This window comes from Mya arenaria, chromosome 13 (genome assembly GCF_026914265.1).
Source record: "Mya arenaria isolate MELC-2E11 chromosome 13, ASM2691426v1".
Classification (NCBI taxonomy): domain Eukaryota; kingdom Metazoa; phylum Mollusca; class Bivalvia; order Myida; family Myidae; genus Mya; species Mya arenaria.
Window position 1 is genome coordinate 15,627,508 of NC_069134.1, and position 21,995 is coordinate 15,649,502.

At 36.6% G+C, this 21,995-nt stretch overlaps 2 protein-coding genes across 5 annotated transcripts in view; both read left to right on the forward strand.

Annotated features, from left to right (window-relative positions):
* The window catches only part of LOC128213738 (ciliogenesis and planar polarity effector 1-like), a 35,450-nt gene extending 16,104 nt beyond the window's left edge, over positions 1-19,346 (forward strand). For 2 of the 4 annotated variants that reach the window (XM_052919768.1, XM_052919771.1), the window contains 26 exons: positions 559-2,222; positions 2,403-2,420; positions 4,100-4,186; positions 5,055-5,193; positions 5,504-5,640; positions 6,078-6,228; positions 6,458-7,300; positions 7,780-7,950; positions 8,242-8,509; positions 8,825-8,955; positions 9,276-9,396; positions 9,666-9,805; positions 10,164-10,308; positions 10,603-10,714; positions 11,731-11,875; positions 12,033-12,268; positions 12,761-12,904; positions 13,174-13,390; positions 13,650-13,919; positions 14,076-14,382; positions 14,800-15,114; positions 15,956-16,096; positions 16,350-16,460; positions 16,693-16,809; positions 17,629-17,807; positions 18,093-19,346. In XM_052919768.1, the coding sequence (XP_052775728.1) occupies positions 559-2,222; positions 2,403-2,420; positions 4,100-4,186; positions 5,055-5,193; positions 5,504-5,640; positions 6,078-6,228; positions 6,458-7,300; positions 7,780-7,950; positions 8,242-8,509; positions 8,825-8,955; positions 9,276-9,396; positions 9,666-9,805; positions 10,164-10,308; positions 10,603-10,714; positions 11,731-11,875; positions 12,033-12,268; positions 12,761-12,904; positions 13,174-13,390; positions 13,650-13,919; positions 14,076-14,382; positions 14,800-15,114; positions 15,956-16,096; positions 16,350-16,460; positions 16,693-16,809; positions 17,629-17,807; positions 18,093-18,308 (6,525 nt within the window). In that variant the 3' untranslated portion in view covers positions 18,309-19,346. The remainder of the gene's footprint in view (positions 1-558; positions 2,223-2,402; positions 2,421-4,099; positions 4,187-5,054; positions 5,194-5,503; positions 5,641-6,077; positions 6,229-6,457; positions 7,301-7,779; positions 7,951-8,241; positions 8,510-8,824; positions 8,956-9,275; positions 9,397-9,665; positions 9,806-10,163; positions 10,309-10,602; positions 10,715-11,730; positions 11,876-12,032; positions 12,269-12,760; positions 12,905-13,173; positions 13,391-13,649; positions 13,920-14,075; positions 14,383-14,799; positions 15,115-15,955; positions 16,097-16,349; positions 16,461-16,692; positions 16,810-17,628; positions 17,808-18,092) is intronic. The other 2 variants (XM_052919770.1, XM_052919769.1) reach the window with 2 other exon arrangements.
* Positions 19,347-20,980: 1,634 nt separating this feature from the next.
* Positions 20,981-21,995, forward strand: part of LOC128212872 (uridine-cytidine kinase-like 1) — a 39,706-nt gene continuing 38,691 nt past the window's right edge. Inside the window, exon 1 of the mRNA XM_052918254.1 lies at positions 20,981-21,104. Within this exon, the coding sequence (XP_052774214.1) occupies positions 21,061-21,104 (44 nt within the window). The 5' untranslated portion in view covers positions 20,981-21,060. The remainder of the gene's footprint in view (positions 21,105-21,995) is intronic.

Genomic DNA, 21,995 nt, shown 5'->3' on the forward strand with positions numbered 1-21,995 from the left:
CAACTGCTTGTTGTACTTGTTACTGACTGATTATCAAAAAGAAGTTGATATCTTTCTTTATGTTAATTTTACACATGTATACAATACTAAATGTAAGACAAAAATAGAGCCTGTGCTCTCATGTTCTGTATAAGTAACTTGTAAACACAAAAGGATTGTTGAGTTCTGAATAAATAATGTAATTTATACAAAGAAATATACACACAATTTTTAAAGGGAGCATTGGGGCTTAAAACTGGTGCATGTACTGTATCTGTTGCCTTAAATTAGTTAAATATGATGACCAAATATAATTAATAATTTAATAATGATAAACCGATTAATAATCGATCATTGATCGGTTTTATAAACCGATTACGATAGTAATTTTTTATCTGTACACAAATGTTATTCTTTCTTTGTTTCGATCATAACAGTCAAATGAGTTACCATAAACATATTATTGCATTAAACTAAAAATAGATAAATTTGTATCAACCTATATTGTACCCCTTTTAAACTGTCTTTCAAATGAATCCACAAACAAAAACAAGTAATGAGCCATTATAAACATTTTAGGACACCCCCATCTCTACGCTAGGCCATGAATACATACAGGAGTGCTTCAAGATCCTCAAGTGGGCCGTCCATCTCCTATCCTTTAGCCACTACATCGCGGACGATGGCTGTATCAGGAAAGTTATCCTCTCCCTCATACTGGAGCTGCCCGCCACTGAAGACACCGCAGATATTCTTGCCGAGCACTTTTACGCTCCTGAGACATTCGACCCCGAGGTTCAGGAAAAGTTGGAGAGGCTGGTGTCAACATGGCAGAGTGTGGAAATAGTGCCAGAGGATGATGGGAAGTCTGCTAGGTTGGATGAAAATGTTGAGCTTAGGCAGAGTGTTGACAGTGACGATGTCGATGATGACGGGTCAGTGAGGAAGTCTGTGACATTCTTTCAGGCCTCACCCAGGGCTAAGACGCTGTCTGTGTACTTCCACAAGCAATGTGACGTTGTTAGGAAAGTCATGAAAAAGAAGAGAAAGATATATGGACAGTATGATGAATTTGTATTTGATAATGAGCTAGAAAATGACAATACTGAAAATGGAGGAGCAAGGTTAAAGGATGATATATGTATTGGGTCAAGGTCGTTTGAAACTAAGCAGTCTTATTTGGAATTTTTGGATAGATTTTATGCCATTTGCTTCACAAAGGTTGTTGAAAATGAGTCAGAATCTGGCAGAACTAAAATACACCCAATCCTGATGCCTTTTGCCAAAGTGATTAGGGAATATGAATTTGAGACATTCCTAACCAAGAACGAGGAAAGTTACCAAAAGAAGCCTAGCTCAGTTGTCATGGCCTCACCCAGAGCCAAGTTCTTCAGAAGTCAGAGTGAGTCCCAAGTTTCTGACACCAAAGACTCCCCAGCTACCCCACAGAGGAAGAGCTTGTTTAGGAGTAACAGTTCTAGCACTGTAGACTCTCCAAAAGCTGGCATGTCTAGGTTTGTAAGTGAGGGGTCACTGTTTGGAAGGAACAGGCCTCAAGTTTCACCATCAAGGGTAAAACCTAATATGACAGGGATGGCCTCCAGGTTTTTCCAATCTGAAGATGTTCTATACAGGGATGCCGCAGATAGGGAGGATATTCACTGGATTATGGATGTGAACTTTGGGCAGCGGTACCTGGCTCTGCAACACTTACTAGACTACCTCCATCACTGGGCTGGGAAACAGCATTTACTTGGACTACATGGCAAGAGTGATAAGGAAATCGGTCTGAAACCTACAATGAGGATTGAAGTACCCACACAGCTTGTGGTTCTAGGTTTATGGCTCCTGGAAAATAAGTACAGCCCTGGAAAAGGAAAGAAAGATGAAGAAAAAGAAGAACAAATTTATGCTGAAATTGAAGATCAAGTGGACAAAACACCAAGGACTCCAAGAGATAACACCAAACAGAAACCTCTGACAACTGTTGAAGAATTGACTGAGCATGATAGTTTCACTCAGGTTTCCAACATTCCAAGGTCAAGGTCACATAGTCCTGGTGACCAAAGGTTAAGGGCTCACAGTCCAAGGGCAGAAAGGTCACAAAGGTCAATGAGTGCAGGATTTGATGTATCGAAAGACCGGGGTGCACATGACAGAACTCTGGACTATGTGAGGAGTATAACATCTACACAGGAAGAAACAGAACAGATGAAGACTGCCTACAAGAAAGTCTTAGATGAGTAAGTAGAGTTTTGTATTGACCAATTAACCTTAAAGATCATAAAAGAATGAGATGTCCCATTAAGTTTGAGTTAAACAAGTAAACTAAAGCTAGTTTCGTCGGTCTTGAAATAAATATTGTTTTAATTCTGGAGATTATTCATCAACTCATTGTTGCATATTCATCATTCATTTTTCAGTTACAACCATTCTCATCTGTAAGTACAACATTGGTTGACTGAATTGTGATTTTCTGTTCATTATACGGAATGCATTATGCTTATGAAAGAATCACACTTGATAGATGTGATGTGTGTGAATTGTACGCCATACTCTTTGACTTTTCCCCCACTTTTTTACTCACTGTCTGTGTATCTTTAGATAGTATAAACATGTAGTTAGATCAGCATTCATTTTAGTTGGCCATCCTAAAAAAAATTGTTATTGCAAAATCCAGATTTTTTCGGTATACTGGTTGGTTGAATTTGTTGTTTTTTTAAGACTAAGTAATGACTAAACAAAAGAGACCCTATTATCAACAATCATATCCTAAGAACACTTTTTCAAACTGGTAAATCCAAGTTGTGATATTATTTGTTTATTAAGACACTGCAAATATTACTGGTACTCTTATTTAATAAGTGATCTTTAGGCAAACTTTATTAAAGTTATTGATAATTACGATAGTTGGTCATACACTAATCAATAAGACAGCCTCTTTATGGGTAAGTCAGGAGCCAGTCGCTCAGGCTACTGCATACAACCATTTGTTTGAGGATGGCCAAAGTCTGAGTGTGTATATTTATATATTATTATTTAATTGCTTATATATAATTATATATTTTAGTTAGTTCTTATAATGATTGATGTGCATGATGAGCTGAATAATAAGCATTGTAGATCAAGTTCCTGGATGTGCATCTTTTCTAATGCCTATAGTTAGTATTAAAATTTATTATATTAGTATGGATTCAACTATAATTGGTATTGAAATGGATACTTCATCAGGGTAATTTTTAACTTATGATGCATTGCCTAATTTTAACTTTATCAAGTTACAATTGTGAGTTGTTTTTATACTGATGAAGAAATGAATTGAAACCCTTTTTATTAGCTAGTATCTAGACATTATTGCCCCTTTCCATGAACAAAACTATTTTTCAAGTAAAATACAGTCATTTTGATAGACTTTAAATGAATGATAAATTTGCCAGGTTTGATTTATGATTTTGATCAAAGTTCTGTTTACTTTCACTTCAAGTTTGCCTTTTCATTTGTTTTTATTGTCTATGATATGCTTTATTTGGAACTTGATTTTTAAACGTGGTGATACAATAAATATAAGTTCAACTTGGCCAAAAAAAATAAACAAATATTAAATAATTTAAAAAATATATATTTGCCGTGATTGCCTTAAATTAATCGTACCATTGATATACAACCATTAAATTTTAATTGTTATTTGATTTTAAAGATTGAATTCAAGCTTTAAATCATGCATTCAAAGGGTAAAAAGTGGAATAAATACATATTATGGAATCACAGGTTTATTTGTAATGGGCATTTGTGCTAGAATCCTGAAGAAAACAGAGAATGAGTATTTAATAATGGCTATTAGTTATCCAATATTTAGCGCATCATTATGTTTTGATGTATAATCACATTCTAGTTTATTCATTTGTAAATACATGACTGTGTAATTATTTTATTGTGTGCATAAATATACAGATATAGTTGCTTTCTGTCACTTTAACCAGTTGTTGTATAACCTATCAATTCTCATTATTTCTCATTATCATTAGAAGTCTTTTGTAGCATACACATTTCTCTCAGTAAGCTTAAATGCACCAACATATTTCCATGTATACATTCAAAACAAGCCCAACTCTCTCTACAGTGGAGATGACAGTAGTTCCCTGGAAGTTAGCTCCCTGGAGGAGGAGGGTTACGGGCAAAACCTGAAACAGTCTAACTCTCCATCCAGGTAATGGAGTTTTAATAAGGAATACATGCAATGCTTTATTCTTACACCAGTACTTATTTGACATACCCGGTATTTCTGTGATATGAGCTGCATAGTGAAATTATGGACATAAATTTTACAAATGAAATGATCATTCATAAAAAATGCCAAAACTATGAATTTTTCAATGTACTTTAGTTCCTTCAAAATATCTGCTTTAAAAATGGTTATCATTGATGTATTATCTTCTCAAATTTATGACCATTAATTAACTCATAGCAACTATGACTTCATCTGTCTTATTCCGACTGCATTCACAGTGTCTCTTTCAAACAGCCTGATGGTTTAAAATTACTAAAATGATTCATTAAACTTTTCTTTATTTATGTTTCATAAAGAGTCCATGTCAGGATAAAAACTAAAGTTAAAAGCTATTTGTATTATTGATATGGTAATTATGCTCTACCATTTCATAAAGCACTTTTGTATGACATTGTGTGGGTGAGGTCAAATTCTGTTTTTGAAATGAGGAATGCATGATCTTATTAATGGTCTTGTAAACACAATCCTTACGCAATTTTAGAGATATCAGCATGCAATTTTCCATATTCCTACCTGAAAATTTAATGTCATTTAATTGACCAACCTTATAAAACAATAACAGCAAATGTGCGACTTTAGGCCCAAAATTGAGCGATAACTCATATACTTAATATTCCACATCATTTTTAAATTGAGAATTTTGAGATATCTCCTCTGTAAATCAGAGCATATTGGAAGTATAATCAGATATTGCTGTCTCATTCGTTTATTTTTTGTAAGCAATCTTATTTGATAACTCAAGAAGTTGCTTAACTGACTTCAATGTCATCAATATGATATTGTACAGACGCAGCAGAGCAGGAACCAAATCTCTCGGAGGCTCTCGGGGTGTCGAGTCAAGCCCAGAGTCTAAGAACAACTCGGCCTTCAACAACACCCTGCAGTTTGAGGGCTCCCCAGACAGGGCCAGTGGCAAACCTCCTCAGGTTGGGATATTAACATCTCTGAGTATTTTGTGACTGGCCCAACACTGGTTTAGTGTTGCTATGTGTATGTCATTAAGTAAAGCTTTCTATTGTATGAATAATATTGATCTATGATCTAAAGCCAGAGGACTAGTAAAAAGAATGCTGTTGATTGTATATTAAGGTTGTTTGTGGCCAATTTTCTAAGGTGCATAATTCCAGAGGCTGTTGATATTTAAATAATGTTTAATAAATACATTTTAAGCTTTGAATGAGCTTTAAAATGTACATTGCTAACAATTGTTTCAAACATAGCATTTATCTCTTGCAGACTAGCACTCCCTTGACAGGTAACAGCCCTAGCAGACGTCAGGGTAGGAAACAAGATGGCCTTCAGTCAGCTGACGTATCCCACATCTCCCTGCCTCCTACAGGATTCACTGCCCAACCCAGACCTGAACACTATAGGTAAGTTGGATATGACTTACATTGTATTAAAAATTGTTTTGAGGTTACCACATTGCTCGTTTATCCTTGATCATTTGTTAAATTGAAGCAAGATATTACACAATCATCAAATGAAGTATAAATCTCATTCAGGGTGCACATGGTACTATAACTAGAGTACTACATGAATGTTCAGTATCACAATAATTTAAGCTTAACAATATATTAATCACTCTCGTTGGCGCGATGTAATGCTGTGGGCTGAAGCGGAGAAATGAGAGGAAAACCACTTGTCAGGTTTGGTGACTATCTACCACACTTGAAGTGATCTTTGAACTGGACTTGTTTCTCTCTTTTCTCAAACTACTTACTCTTTGAGTGGACTTCTATATCTTGGGCCCAGTGAGGGACAAATAACCGTGTAACTATCAAACTTTTAAGTTACTTGTTTGTTGCAGAAGTGGGCTGTTAGGTGGAGACCTTGCCCAGACAGCCCCTCCTATAACTGGAGTCCAGCACGGGGCAGACAACCCTGTCAACATGGCTGGGATGGACCTGGCCCAGCAGCTGCAGGCCATTGTACGAGGAGAACTGCGTAGAATGATGGAGGTCAGCAAGAATCTTTTGAAAATATTTTATCTTTGTGTAGAATAAAATTTATCATTGAGAGACTCAAATCAGATGGTGCTTGATTTTCATTTTGATTGACTTTTAAAATTGCTTATGACTAAAAAAAGATCATTCCTTCATCCTTGTGTCAAAGATTTTGGTATAAATTTTAAAACCAATGACAAAATTCCATTTTATCAAAATGCTTGATTTCACAATTATGTTTTAGGTTCAACATCAGAGCATGATGGCCATGATGGGAGCCCTAGATGGAGACCAGCCTCCTGCTGCTATGCAACCAGCAGTATTGACCAATCAAAGGGCTGCAAGGTCTTTGTCTCCGCAAAGGGGAGATAACCAGGAGAATGAGATTGAGAGAAGAGCAACAAAGGGAAATAGGTCTATGAGAGGTGTGCTGGGGGAATTGCATAATCTGCAACAGACAGAAGAAAAGCAGCAAAAGAAGAAGAGACCTAAATCTCCTCATGGAAAAGAAAATGTTGATTCCCCTTTGAGAGTGTCAGAGTTACGATCAGGAGAAAATGTTGAAGTGTACAGGGTAACTCAAAATGAGCAAGGACCAAACTTTTATCCTAATTTTCTGAGAATCCCTGCAGAGAGAGATAAAGAGAGTGTAAGATTTCCACAGATTCCAAGACAAGCTTGGACTTCCCAGAACATCTTCCCCCCACCCAGCCAGGGTCCTGTGGAAATGCCCCTTTTACAAGTGGATAGGACAGTTCCAGCTCATAAATTTCCAGTTAGCCAGCGCAGTCAGTCTTTGCCGAGATACTTACCAGATGCTGGGTTCTTCCAAGCCCCACCATCCCAGGGCCCAGTTGGCAGCCTACAAGGCCAAGCACCATACAGACCCCCTCAAAGGCCAGCAGATAGCCCAGACAGTGGTATAGGGATCCCTCTCCTTAAACTGCAGAACCAGGAGGAGAGGAAGGGGAGGGCACCACGGTTTGGGGAGTTACTGCCCCCTGACCAGGTGATTGAGAGTATGGAAGAAGCAGAGCAGAAGGAGAGATTACGGGAGAGATACCTGAGGGAGTTCCACCAGCTACAGGTAAATAAGGCTGTCTTGGCTGATTTCAGTAAAGGAATTTAGTCATTACGGAATGTCACAAATGGAATCAAAGTTGTTGTTATTTCCTCTTTGTTTTCAACTTTAATACTGACTTGAGGTCAGTACACACAAATAGATATAGCAAGACACATTCAATAGTGTGGCACTGAGATAATTACAATTCACGGCTAGGGTCTGGCCCCAGAAAAAGATTTAAGAAAATGTTGAGGTTTTTAACTTCAGGGTCATCATCTGCAAATGATGTTGTTTGCACTGAGGATTAAAGTTCCATATAGGTCTTGGAGAAATTGAAAAATGCTATTAGGGATGGTCCATTGTAAGCGGTCCTTCATAATAAACTATCTATGTTTATCAATATCCCATTTCCAAGTAATGCATGCACCAAGAAATGATGCCATGTTTACACCACTGCTTTTAAATTTAAAAAAAAATGACAATCCCATTCTTTGTGGGTACAGTCTGAAAAGGCGACAGATGACTACAAGAGACTTTTTGGTGAGAAACTGCTTCACCTTGACCTTGAGAGAGCCCAGAAAGAAGATAGAGTGAGCTCCCCTAGGAAAGCCCAAACACCACGGGCCACACCAAGGAAATCTCCCAGGAAGACTCCCAGATCCATGTCCGAACATGTAAGTTCATAGAATATTGTAGTTGAGGAATGATAGAAAATGTTGTTTCCTTTGAATATTGGCATTCTAGTTTTTAAATACAATATACATAATGCAATCAGTACAACTTGTTCTCAGATACAAGTTCTATACTTTAGTCTGATAATCTATTTAATCAAGTTGATATTCTGCTAACAACATGATGCACATTTGAACTGAATATGTTCCCATTCAAAATATGTATAGAAAAATAAATGCATTCAAGCTCTTTTTATATATATATATATATTAATATGTTTTCTTTATCATTAGGTGTCATCAAAATCCTCAAAGAAATCAAAGAAAAAGTTGGATCGGGAAGACGAAGAAAAAGATGAGGATACTGACCAACAAATCAGTGATCAGCTCTCAGACAAGCAGCCAATCAGTGAGAGGCTCTCATCAAGGCACTCGGCAAGGCATCCAATAGGAGAAGAGGAGAGTGGAGAAGGTGAAGAGTCATTGGATGAGGATGCTACAGAGGCAGAGTCTGTCACAGAGGAGGAGGGGCCATTACATGATGGATATGCCATGAAAAAAGGTGAATATAAAATGGCAATTTACAGTTAGTCTAGTCAGAATAAAATGTAAAAAAATGTATTGATTTATTCTTTTTTGTTTAAATAGCAATGTTATTAAATACAATGTCAAAAAAAATTGTTCCCGTAGTATAGAATAAAAAAAAATGTTCAGAGTAGTTCGAGGGGTGAAAGCGAAAAGGTTCTAAGTGACATTAAATAAAGAAGCAGATAGAACCTTTTCGCTTTCACCCCTCGAGTTAGTTCCTAGGAGTTTCATATAGCCATTAAATATATAAAAATATCAACAAACATTACACTTGCATACAAAACTGTAGGTGAGTTTGAGGCATACCTTGCCCTGGAGAATGCCCTCATGAAGACGAAGGACACAAGTGCCCGTATCCAGCTGAAGACGGCCATCAGGCTCCAGAGACAGAGGATGATGGAGAACTGGAAGAGACCAAAGGTGGGCACGATGTGGGCAGTGTCTACTCCTCTCAAAATAAAATTAATATCTATTTAAAGAACTTATCAAATTGTTTACCAATTTTAAACTTAGATTTGACTTTAACTAATTGAATAGATGTCTGTAGTGTTTGTAATAAATTTGTATATTATTAGTTGTATTTAAAGCATATTCTAAAATGGTAGCTTTCATCCATTAGGTCTTATTAGATTTCATGTTCTTGTTGGAATGAAATAATTGTTATAGATATATATATATATATAGAGAGAGAGAGAGCAAGTTTGCTGAGTACACAGCAATCATATTAAGATTTATTCCAGGTTGACTTTTCCACAAACACAGCAGAGCAGCTTGACATGGGTACAGATGCTGAAGATATAGCTCCAGAACCTGGCTATTTCAGATACTCGGAGAAGGCCACATCCATCACTAAAGATACAGGTTTGTTACTTAAATATACAAAATATAACAATTATAATGGAATGAGTAGCTGTTGAATCTAAGTTAATGTTTTATATCTCAGGAGTTTTTAGCTATAGAAAATGTTACCATATTGTGCTATGGAAAAAATGAATAGTTTACTTGAACTAAAATAACTAAAATAACTTTACTGCCTCCAAGTTTATTGATATACAAACATGAATTATTTGTCTATCAGGCCATGAAGCAACTTTAACATAATGTCACCATTTAAACCTTTTTTTTCCTAGGAGTGGATCCGATACATGAGGCTGTTATAGAATACAACCAGAGTCGTCAACCCAACGTCCTACCTCCCGACATCTACATGGGACTGAGGTTCAATGAGCATGGACAGCAGCCAGGGTCCGACATCACTGGCCAACAACAGGTTACTGTGACATTTGAACATAATTTGTTGAGTCTGTTCATTTAATGTGTGAAGGTGTGGATTGAATGTTAGCCTGGTGTTCAAGAAACACAAATGAAAATGCAAGATTTTGTTTTGTATGATAGTCATATCTTGACTAAAGTTCTTGGTTTATTGTAAGGCAATTAAAGCTATGTATGATGTTTACCCTCTGTCAAGTAGAATTGTGCTTGATTCCAGTGTTCTGCATGAAGCACTTTGATTACTATACAACAGATCAGCTACAATCTGTTTCACCTGTGATTATTTTTATCTGATCACTCAATCTTGTTAAGGGTGAACATTTCATGACAAATGCCCTTGACTGTTCTATTTCCAGGATTCCAGAGGTCGTAATTACCTGAACGTTGTTGACCTGGATGCCTCTGCCATCCTACATGACCTCAGAGAGAGGCCGGAACCTGGCGAACCCCAGCTGGATGTCTCCATGTCCCCACAGCAAATGAGGCTCAGGAATAGAATGGGTATGTCAATGTTTTCTCTACACTCTTCAACAATACTGTTTATCATTGTACTTTATACATTGAATAGTGAAATTTGTTAGTGTTCTCTTTTGGTCTGCTGGTCAAAGACCACTTTAGGAATTAGGAATTTCTGGCAGCTGGAATACATGGCATTGATTTCAATCAGTATTAAAGACTTTTGCCAGTTCATAGATATTCAAAATTAAAAAATCACTATAACTGGTACTGAATGGATAGGAATTGCTTATTTTCTCAGGGTCAAATGAAAATATTCAACTTTATTCTCTCTTACAGCTGATGAATCAGTTACAAGAGTATCATTTGAGCCTCCAGCTGTGGAGAGGCCCACGCGAGCGGATGAGCTCACGGTCAGGATGTTCGACACCTCCGTTCAGGGAGAGGACAGGTAATGTTACACATAGACCTGCCAGGGATTTCCCTGACTCCATTTTCTTGCAAGAGAAGATCATTTCCAATTGACTGCATCCCTGAGACCCCCAAAAATAAACGTATTTAGTAAAAATATATTGGAGCCCAATGAAACTACCTGGGAGCTGTTTCATCAATGGTACTAAGAGAGGTTTTGTATCTACACGTTGAAGAGATTATCAGTATTGCTGTTGAAATATGTCCTAGGTACAAAACCAATTCTGCAACTGTTGATGAAATGGCCCCCATAGACTCCCATTCTGTGACTGAACGTCCAAGGACCCCAAGCTAAAAAGTTGGAGTTCAATAAGTCGGGACTCTTGAACTGTGCATGTTATTTATATATTTGAAACTAACAGTGTTAATTAATAGTTTTGATGTGGAACTGTATTAAATGTGATTGAGTTTATAATAAAAAAAATATGCTAAAAGCATGTGTGTTACATTTTATTACTTTAAATAAAATGATATAAATAAACTTGGCAAAACGTGCTTGTCAATCTGTTAAACAAAGCATGTTCCCATTGCAATTTAGCAACAATGATGAGGTCAAGTTATACCTCCAAAACCAGAACAGTCATAACCAATATTTCAAATTGGTTAGAAGCTACTGCAACACAATTGCCATGCCTGTTGTTGGCTGTCAATCATATTAGTGACACACCCAAATACCATAGACTTCAGTTTTAGTGCAGACTGGCTGTTCAGAGTTAGTAGTTTTGTCACATGACACTTACATCATTTACTGATGATCTTTTGATGTTCATGTAACTTTAAGCGTTTAAGACTTAAAGAAATAACTCGAGGATCTAGGGCAGAGTTAACATTTCCACTATTCAATACCTCTTAACCTTGTTATGCTCATTCCATTTGCAATCAGTAGTTGTCCTACACAACAAGCAAACTATGGTTCATAGTATAAAACTTATAACATATTTGGTTTCGTAAAAAGCACAGTTATCATTTTTATCATGATCTTTTCTCCTATAACAGGGTGACACTAGCAGTGATGCCTCGAGACAGCATGCCGGACTCCAAATATGCCATCATGCAGAGACTGCGGGACATGAACTCCCAGCTTGCTGCCATTGACCAGATGTCTAACAACATTGAGAGGGAGTTCAAGAGCACAAGACTGGTAAGCTTTCGTGTAGAATGCTGCAAATTTCGTTATATGTACCAAAACTAAAACAACTGAAACTAAACATGAACAAAAACAAGTACCAGCCAGTCAATTAATTATTAGGCAAGATCTGGCTATTTTTACAAATAAAGCATGATAATATATTTTCCAGGCCATACACACCCTGGAAGAAGTTACCCATGCCATGGAGGCTGCACCAAAGCATGCGTCTGTTGACTTTGAGGATCAATTTCCTGAGAGGCTTGTAGAGTCTAGGGCAGAGTCAAGGTCTGATACAGGCACGCTGACCCCCCAGAGGTCAGCCAAGTCTCCCACCCCAAGTGTAAGAGTCACTGCAAGATCGACGGCGAGATCACGGAAATCCACCAAGGAGGACAGGAAGGAATTGTGAGTCATTGGGCATATTGCTCAGAACTTTGTTAGAGTTAAAAACATTGTAAAGTCATTGCTGTTAACTTTCAAATCTGAAATTCTCTGGAAGTTTAAAGGATGCACATGTCATCTGCTTATTTCTAACTAGATTTGAGACAACGTCTCAGTTGTACTTGTTTATATATAGTTTATTAGCAGATCATTAACTATTTCCCGTTAAGAAGTTAACAATAATGTGGTAAATCATGTAGTCAATTTTACCAAGATTGGAACAATCGCCCCATTGTCCCTTTTTTATAATTTCATACTTTAAATGTTGATATCCAATTATTTTATAAGAATAAATAACATTTTTCCAATTCTGATTCATTATAGGTAACAAACATTGTATAACAAACTATATCTATTGTATGCCTATAATCATTCAATAGAATTGAAGCCGTAAGAAAAAATATTTTGTATTTTGTGTCAGAATAAAATAACAAGAATCATTTCCATCTGCTGTAGGTCAACAGAGCTGGCCAAGCTGTCAGGTCTGAGTGGTATCAGTGACATTATCGGGGACATGGTGGCCCAAGGGGAGATAAATCTGGATGATGTGGGGCTCTCCAGAAGGGAGGCAGACAGGCTTGTACAGAGAGGAATTATCAGGTGAGTGGTGGACATTACAGATATTGAAATGTGGTTGCATGATCATAAATTGTTTGGCTCTATTTAAGAGAAAAACAATGCATGTAGCAGTTGTAATATCTTGTGTGTGAATTGTCTTCTTGGTTTCACTGAATTATACACATTTAGGTATCTACAACTTTATGATATTTGGAATCCAAAGGGTAATGTCTTCACTAACATATTATAAAATTCCTGCTTCAGAACACAAATTACCATTTATAGAAACTCATTTTACTTTCACTTTCCAGACAAGAGCAGGCTGAGGACGCCCGCATGAGCTTGGATTCCATCAAGAAGATGGCAGACACGGCGGGACGGGAAGGGTCTAGGAACAAGGAGGAGTTGCGACAGTGGACGGCACAGAAGCGCCACAAGCTGACTGAGGAGTACCGCCGGCATGTTGAGGAATTGCGGGAACGCGAGATTCGCCCATTTAGGCCTGCGCATGATACCACATTTGACCAGGTGTGTTGTTGATTAATAGATACAAACATACTTGGATCTTTTTAAAAATTGTGCTAGAATTTTTGCTGAAATTCTTTACTTTATAAAGCAAATTCAGAAAATGAGGAATGCAAAGTAAGTTTCTTACTTAGAGTAATAGTACATACTATATGTTATCTGCAACTTTGTAGATGTTTTTGAAAAAATAAATAATAAGATATGATTTCTATGAACCTTTGCCAAGAAATAGTTATAGTTTATAATATTTCTCAATTTTCAGTCAATGACCTTGAATGATCATAAGGCGCGTGAAGATTCCAGGAAGGTTTCCAGACAGGCAAACATGTCACGCCGTATGGACGAGGCCCAGCACCTCCTGGGAGACATCCTCACGGAGAAGCCCAATCTCCCGCCCGACATACCAACCCGTGAGGTGTCGCCCAAACGCAGGCCCAACAAGGATCGGTCCCCCATCAGTGTGCGGGATAGGACACCTGTTCGGAAGCCAGCATCTGTCAAAAGAGATGTTACACCGACGCGTGCCAAAAAGGTAAATAAACAGACATTTTATGATATGGATTTGACATGTTGTAAGATCATTCTGAAAAATACTTATGGATTCCTTTTTAATCACAAGATTGAAATATTTCTTTTATATTTTTAAGTATGTTTAGTGATTTGAAATTACATCCCTTCAATTTTACAGGGAATACTGAAAACCAGAGATGTCAGTCCACCGTTCATGCCTGACTTCAGCCAAGCAATGGAGGGGTATGACAGTTATGAACTTGATCTTGAATATGACCAACAAGTCCCTGACCAAGCGCCATGGCAACCAGAACCTAGGGAAATCATTGCACCACCACCCAGGGCAGAGGAGAGGCCAATTAAAGGCCAAGGAAAGGTTCCTTCTGTAATGAAGGTGCCTGGTGTTGTGCCAAAATTAAAACTGGGCCTGGAGGATGTGGATGAGGAAGAGCCACTTCGTCTTCAACAGACGGGAGATACTAGTGGTAAGACTTTGTGTTCACATTGAATTTGTAAGCTCGGTGGACTTGGTAATTAGAATACTTCTCATGTAGTATTTAGACAATCATCATCTTAAATACTTATAGTGAGAAATGTTAGAAATCTGGATAAAATGTCATGTGATTAAAATATGACTTTATTTCATGTTCGCTCAATATGTCTTGAACCTCGGGTAGGATTTAGAAATAACTCCCACATACATTCAAGATATTGAGAAGATGAGCAAAGCAGCTTGGTTCACGATCAAGGTCATACTTAGAGGTCAAAGGTCATATGACTATAATATGACTACCGTACATTTCATGTCTGCTCCATATCTCTTGAACTGCTTGAAAATTTTTAAATAACTAACCACTACACATTTGTTCACCATATTGTGACAATTTGCATAATTATTGCAGGAGATCTGACAGAGTACTGCAGGGCGATGCAAGATATGGATGTATCCATAAGCCAGGATGCAAGCAGGGAGGCACCTAAACATGCCCCTACCCGCATTGAACAACCACCTTCCCCCACCCCCTCACCACAGAAGACGTACAAGGTGAAACCATTCACAGAAATTGTGCGTTTGCAGAGGCCGGAGCGGACAAGGAAACAGCCTGACAAGCTGGCGATGGAGTATGTGGCCCGACAGAGAACGGCCAGCAGGATGGACTCATCTAGAAGTTCCGTGAGAACTGAGTTGACTCAGCGGGACAGAGAGATGATACATGGTGAGATTTATATTTGAAAGATTAAATTATCGAAAACAGGTTCATAAAATTGCACCATATTTTAACATTATGGTAAGAAATTTGAATTGACATCATTAATCACAAAGATATTGCATAAGTAAACTACCTTTCATGATCACAATGTTTTCTAATACCACGCCACTGATTTGTTAGCATTGAAAAGGTGTCAGTGATTTTTTCAATAATTATAGTTATTATAATAATTTTATAAAAATTGGCTTCTTTGATGGGAACAGTGCATCTTGTCAACTCGAAGAAACACTGTCATCCAACACTCAAGCCAAGGTTGACACTGTTTGCTGAAGGTTGATTAGATGCACTGTTCCCCTTGATAAAGTCAATATTTATTTTATTATACCAAACAATTCCAAGATTGGTATCTACGATACTTTAAACGATGAATGTCAAAATAATTATAAAGCATCTTAACCTACCTAAACAGTTATTTCATTAAAACTTGTATAGACATCTACTTTAACTTTCATAACCGCAGTGCTTGAGTAATGAAAGTCATAACATGAACCATCTTAATAGTTATTTTATTGATATATATGCATACCTTCTATGAACAAAATATGTATATTGTCATTTAGTCAGCATGAAATTTTGTAAAACGAAGTGAGTTGGCATTTCAGACTAACTCAAACAATAGCAGTAATCCTGTATTCTTATCATACTGCCAATATCAGTGGGAAATAGTGCAGTGTGTACCAGTGTGCAGGGAAACAGCTCAAATTGTTGCCTGCAGGTTAATATGTAGTATATAGAAAATTAAAGAAGTGAGGTATGATTATAGAAGTTATTGACTGTGTTAAACCAGGATCAAAGAGGCTACCACAGAAGAAGCCCACAGAGACTGGCCCTCGCCGTGTCAAGACGTACGCTGAACGCCTGCAGGAGATGAAATCTGGAGAGAAATACTCCACACCTGTCGCTCCAAAATCTCAATATGGCTCTTCCAGTATGTACAATACCCTTATACACCACTGGTTAATTCAGTTTTTAATGTTAGTCTACACATGCTCAGGTCACATGTTCCTTTTTATGTTTTTTGCCCGCTGAAATTCACCTTGACTATAGACAATATTGGAATGGAAAAATGTACTTCAATATTTTCTTAAATAGTTTGTGCAGCACAACAGATCACAGGCTTGACTATATAGCTGATTGAGCCTCTTTAAATCTTTAAACACGAGTACCATGTATCACTTCAGTTGCAAGCACCTCTGCGCGACCCACATCGCGACCTGTTAGACCCAAACACAAGCCGATGACCTATGTGGAACAGCTTCAGAAACTCAACGAGGGCCACCACAAGCCTAGAGGTATTAAAACAAGCAGACATACTGTATGGCATAGGGCTATATAGATATATCCAACTTAAGAAGTCATTTTCACAAAAGAATTGCTTTACCTTGACCAGTATGAGATAAGCGCATTGACCTTGGTAGTCAATTCTAAGTGATATATTAGAAAAGATACACTCCTTTAAGATATTTGCTGCATGCTGTAGTTAAGTGTGACCAAATAACGATGGCTAACCTTGTATTTGCTCAGTGGGTATGGAGACAACAGTGATCCGGAAGCCCATGATCCGCTCCCACAAGCCGCCCCACAAAGCAAAAACCTATGCCCAACAGCTGCAGGAGCTTCAACCCACCAAAACATTCACTGGTAAAGACTGGTTGTAAAATAGTGTTAAAATCAGAATGCTAAAGGATTTTAGCTAGATTTTTCATCCAAATATTCCAGGTTGTATTTTGGCAAAAAAACAGCAGGTGTCATTAACAATATTGTATTAAAGGTTTTTTCAAGTCAATAATACAACAGTTTTGATCTGTTCTTCATGAAACTTTTGTGTCAAAATTTCTAATTCCTTTCACAAATTCATCAATTCTCATCCAACCTAATTTAAACTTGCTCAGAATATTTGTGAACATGATGTTTAAGACCAGTCTGTGTCATCTCGGGTCAAAAACTAGGTCAGACCAGTGTGAATATGGGTCAGCAGCATTGATTTTTCTTGAATAAACATACATCTTGCTGCAATACACATTTGTCAAAATGAAAATCAGGCTTTAAAGCAGTTTCTGCATTAACTCTTTGTTTCATGTCTGAGTTAGTTTTTGCCGGATGAAAGTACAATAAAGTTGATTACTCTATCATTGGTGACAGAAGTTTGTATTTTATGATAGCTGTAGCTAAAATATAAAATCATGATTATAAGATAACATCACCCTTGCACATTATTGGTTTACAGATACATCAATGCAAGATCCACAATATTTGATTTTGATTTTTAATGGAGATTGAGTGTCTATGAATAATTAGCTTTATTAAGTGTGACTCAGCAATGTCAATCTAAGAAGGATTAATGAAAATCAAGTTTCAGTTTGCTTAATCTACATTTATATAAACCTTACAACAGTTCATAATTGCAGTTACCAGGACATTGCTTGGAGTTTGACTCAATGGTTTTTATTGAATCCTCAGGTCCTCCGAGCAAGAGGATGCACAAGCAGACCGGTGCCCGTCAGCGTCCGTACAAGGATCCCTATACCCCTGTGGGCCCCGAGGACTTTGACCAGCTGGAGGCCGCCTCTGTGGTCAGTGGCTGGTCTATGAGCGATGACGTCCGCCACATCCTGTATAATGATGTTGACAGCTCAATTGTAAATACTGTTTGCCTAATTAAATAAAATGAAATAAGTTCTTTTAATGTTAATTGAGTTAAATGATTCAAAATCAAATGTCCAAATACATTTGTAAACAAAAAGATTGAGAAATTTCATAAAGTGGAATATTTGCTTTATATCAGAAGATATCTTTCCTCAATTTTGTAATCTCAAGAAAAATATTACTTGGTCTAGTTTTTTCAAAATATTTTAGAACACTTGAGAACATGGTCAGATTGAAGATATTCAATATTTAATTAATTTATTCTCTTGCTTTTCTAGGCTGTTGGCCAGTCAGCGTCTTATGCTCCATCAGAGCAGATTTCTGATTACTACGATGTTGTCATGGACAATGATCGCATGGAAGATGACTACACAGCTTCTGTTGACATTGATGACCTCGTTCAGATAGCCGACCAGGGATCTGTTTCGTCTGGAAGTATGATGAGCTTCATTGACTGGGATCAGGTCGATGACCTTATTAATGATGTCAGATAAAGCTCCTATGTGATATGGAATGAAAATCATCTGTGTGATATCGTAAAACAAACGACTGAGTGATATACATAAACAAGCATTTGAGAGATTTTTAACATAGGTCATCTTTATATTAAAGGAACTAGACACCAGATGATCCCCAAATTGGCAAATACAGTATTACCTCAAAACAAGCGTAGAATTGTCAATCTGAGCTAGTAGAAGGCTGATAATACATTAATTTACATGATTAAAAGAATAAACGCAACAATCATGTTGCTGTCTCATCTGAGTTTCCCTGTTTAATAATAGTGCACAATGGTTTCCAAGTTTCAAATCATATCTGTTTATGAGTACGGATAAATATATTGATGCTAGTTTTAAACTTACCTGAATTTACGTGGTAGACAATCCAAGTAAATTTTGTATTGGAATAATGCGCAAAACTGGGAAAGATGCATGTGTCGTTAAGGATGTGATACATCAGTGAGGACGATTCAATGCGTTGTACACAATGATGTCAATTTTATGTAAGTTTTTAACATTTTTCTTTTTGTCTTGCAATTGTATCATCTGGTGTCTAGTCCCTTTAAGCTTAAAACATGAGAGACTATCTAAAGTATATATCAAGCTATTAAGTATTATGGTTGTGTCAACAAAAATTAATATAATTATGATCATGTTTAAACACAACATTCAGTTCAAGTCTGAAAGACGTGAACATTGAAAAAAAAAATGTATCAGTGGTAAGAAGACCACATGTATATGACTTTTAGCGTTGGCCTTGAGAAGCTTGTGATAGATTCATAAGTCTTTATATTTCATCGTGTATAATGTGTCCTGTGATAATGTTAAAGATATGTGTATCCTTTGTGTTGACTCGTATATAATTTATATTTTTAAGCATGAAATAATAGAGATAGCAAACCATGTATATTTGCATTTGTATTTATTTTCTTGTAGTTAACACATGTCATGAGTTATTTTACATGAATGACATGTTAGTTGTTTGTAGCGTGAACTATTTTAGTGATATAATAATAAATTATCGGTCCAGTATTTTGGTGCATCTTTTTCTTGTCTCCCATTCTGAACATGTCAATAGTTCATGTTACTCTTAGTGTGGTTTCTGTTGTTATTGTTTTATTTGTTCTGAGGTGTCTATTATAAACCTATGAAATACATCAACCTGGGGCCATCTTACTTGACAATCTAACTCCAAAAAGGCTAATTTTTAAATTAAACAAAAATCACTAATATATCTACTTTTTACAAATAATACATATAAATACAGATATACTTCACAAGAAAAAAATACTTGTTTGTAATATTTTGCAAAATATATGGCAATTTTTACAACCAAAGTGTTTTTTGTGTAGCATTTTTTCGTGAAAAATGAAGAATTGCCAATTTGTTTCTTGAGTCTATAATTCATGTTCAACATGTAAGAAAATATAGTCTCTGACTAAACTTAGTACAATAGCACACAGTGGGTCTATTGCCAGAATGTTGGTGTGATGTATGAACCCAAGCGTAAGCCAAACCATTTAGACTCTAGAAGTCTGTGTTTTCAACAAGTTACGTGATGGAAGACCTGTATCACCCCATAAACCATATATATGAACATGATTAGGTAATTTCCTATATTTCTTACACCTGATATTTGTCTTGTCCTTCTCATAAATGTTGATATAGCATTAATAAATGCTGACTATGAAGCAAATGAGCCAGCTCTTCTTCCAGACATATTTATTCAAATGATTAATATGTAAATACAATGTCATATGATTGATCAGTTAGAATGATAGATAGCTGGACCCAGACCATGGATGGTAACACATGGTGTTAGAATAGAAATACATGTATACTCTATACATTGAAATCGCATCTGGATAATGGAAAAGAAGTCTGTCGCTGTCCTTCATAAAACATTTTAAGTCATATTTCTTAACTCAAGTTATTTTTCCTGATTTTATCACTGGTCATATTATATAATAACTTGGTATTAAATATAGAAAAAAAGTCTCTTTTATATAACTGTATTAAAAGTATGTTTATGCTTAAAAATATTTTTTTAGTTTACTATGAAATTTTCAAGAAACTGACAGATGTCAGGACATTACTTCACATGTTTTATGAATGCCAGCCCTGGGTGCCATTCGATAAAGGATTTTCTTGGTAACTTAAATTATTTAAAATCCCTATTAATGTCATAAACCGCTTTATATTTCCTCAACACTGTGTTCATTTTCAATGATGATTAATTATGTAGCATATAATGAAACTGACACTAAGATCATTTCAATTTACGACTAAAATTGACAAAGTTCTTTATTGGATGGCCCAATGTCCATTCATTTTTAAGTTGTTTTAAAGTTGTATCTTTCCAATACTGTCACCAACAAGCCTCTTAAGTTATTCATACAGAGAAAAATGCAGACATGTTAATGCTGATACTTTCCAATACTGTTTACAAACCATTCACCTTTAAATGTGACAATAGCCTTTCCCCGCTGGACATGGAAAATGGAAACTCTATACATTACAATAAAATGCATGAGGGGTTCACATCAACCAACAATAATATTAACAATACTAGATAGTTTACTCATCTTCAAGATACTTATGTTACAAAAATCCTGGGAAATGCTGAACTTGACATAGCGCAGTGTTTTCCTTTTAACAGATACGCCCTAAAGGCCTTCAGATGTCATGGACTTGTGTTTAAATATCCTCTGTGGTTAAGTGCACATTTACATCACCATACATTATAATGGATACTAGGGGCAAAAATGCAAATTGCCTGGTTTTAACCATGTAAGTTTTTCTTTTGCAGTTTGATTAAGTTTCAGACAAGTCTTATTTTTTTTATAACAATTGCTCAACTTAAAAGTGCAACGTTTAATAGTGGTAGATTTTAATAGCTCAGTGTGATTTATCTCACAGCTGAAACCGACCATATATGTATTATGAACGATCATATTTGACATTTTTTACATAGGCGTCATTTATTTTCAGTAAGTGATTTATTATAAAGTAATACTGCATATACAATATTAGGACACCACGAGTCATTAACCATGATCGAGTGACTCGGGCTTCCTAAAAACAAAATACGATATAAAGATTATTAAATAGTGAAAAAGGGACACCCAAATGTGCTGTTATTGACTTGCATCAAACTCTCTTAAAAGGGCACTCAGTAGAAAATCGAAAGTTATACAAACAGTAATATGCGTGCAACCCTGAACTTAACGTCGGCGTCTATGAAAACGGTAACCATTTACATGATGTATCACGAATTGCATGCTTGCCACATCATCATTTTTAATTGACGAGTTTCTTACCAGCTGCTCGTAAATCAACAATAAACAACACGTAGATGCACAATTGCTCGCTGCGCAATGAGATATCAAGACTGACGATTGTTTATGGCTAGCATATGGAATGCCCTTCATGGCTTTTCAACTGTTCTAATCTGATGCAGCAATAACTTATATCTCCCAAGTGCATCGTATATCAAATAAATTAGTTAATACTGTTAAGGTAATATACATTACACGTCACAGGTATGTGGCCTCTCGACCTTTTAACCTCCAAGGGTAAATAGTGTCTGTTCGGGTGAAGCACTTACTAAACGCGCACGCACGCACGCACGCACACACGCACACACACATCCACTGGATTACAACGTTTTACATGATCTTA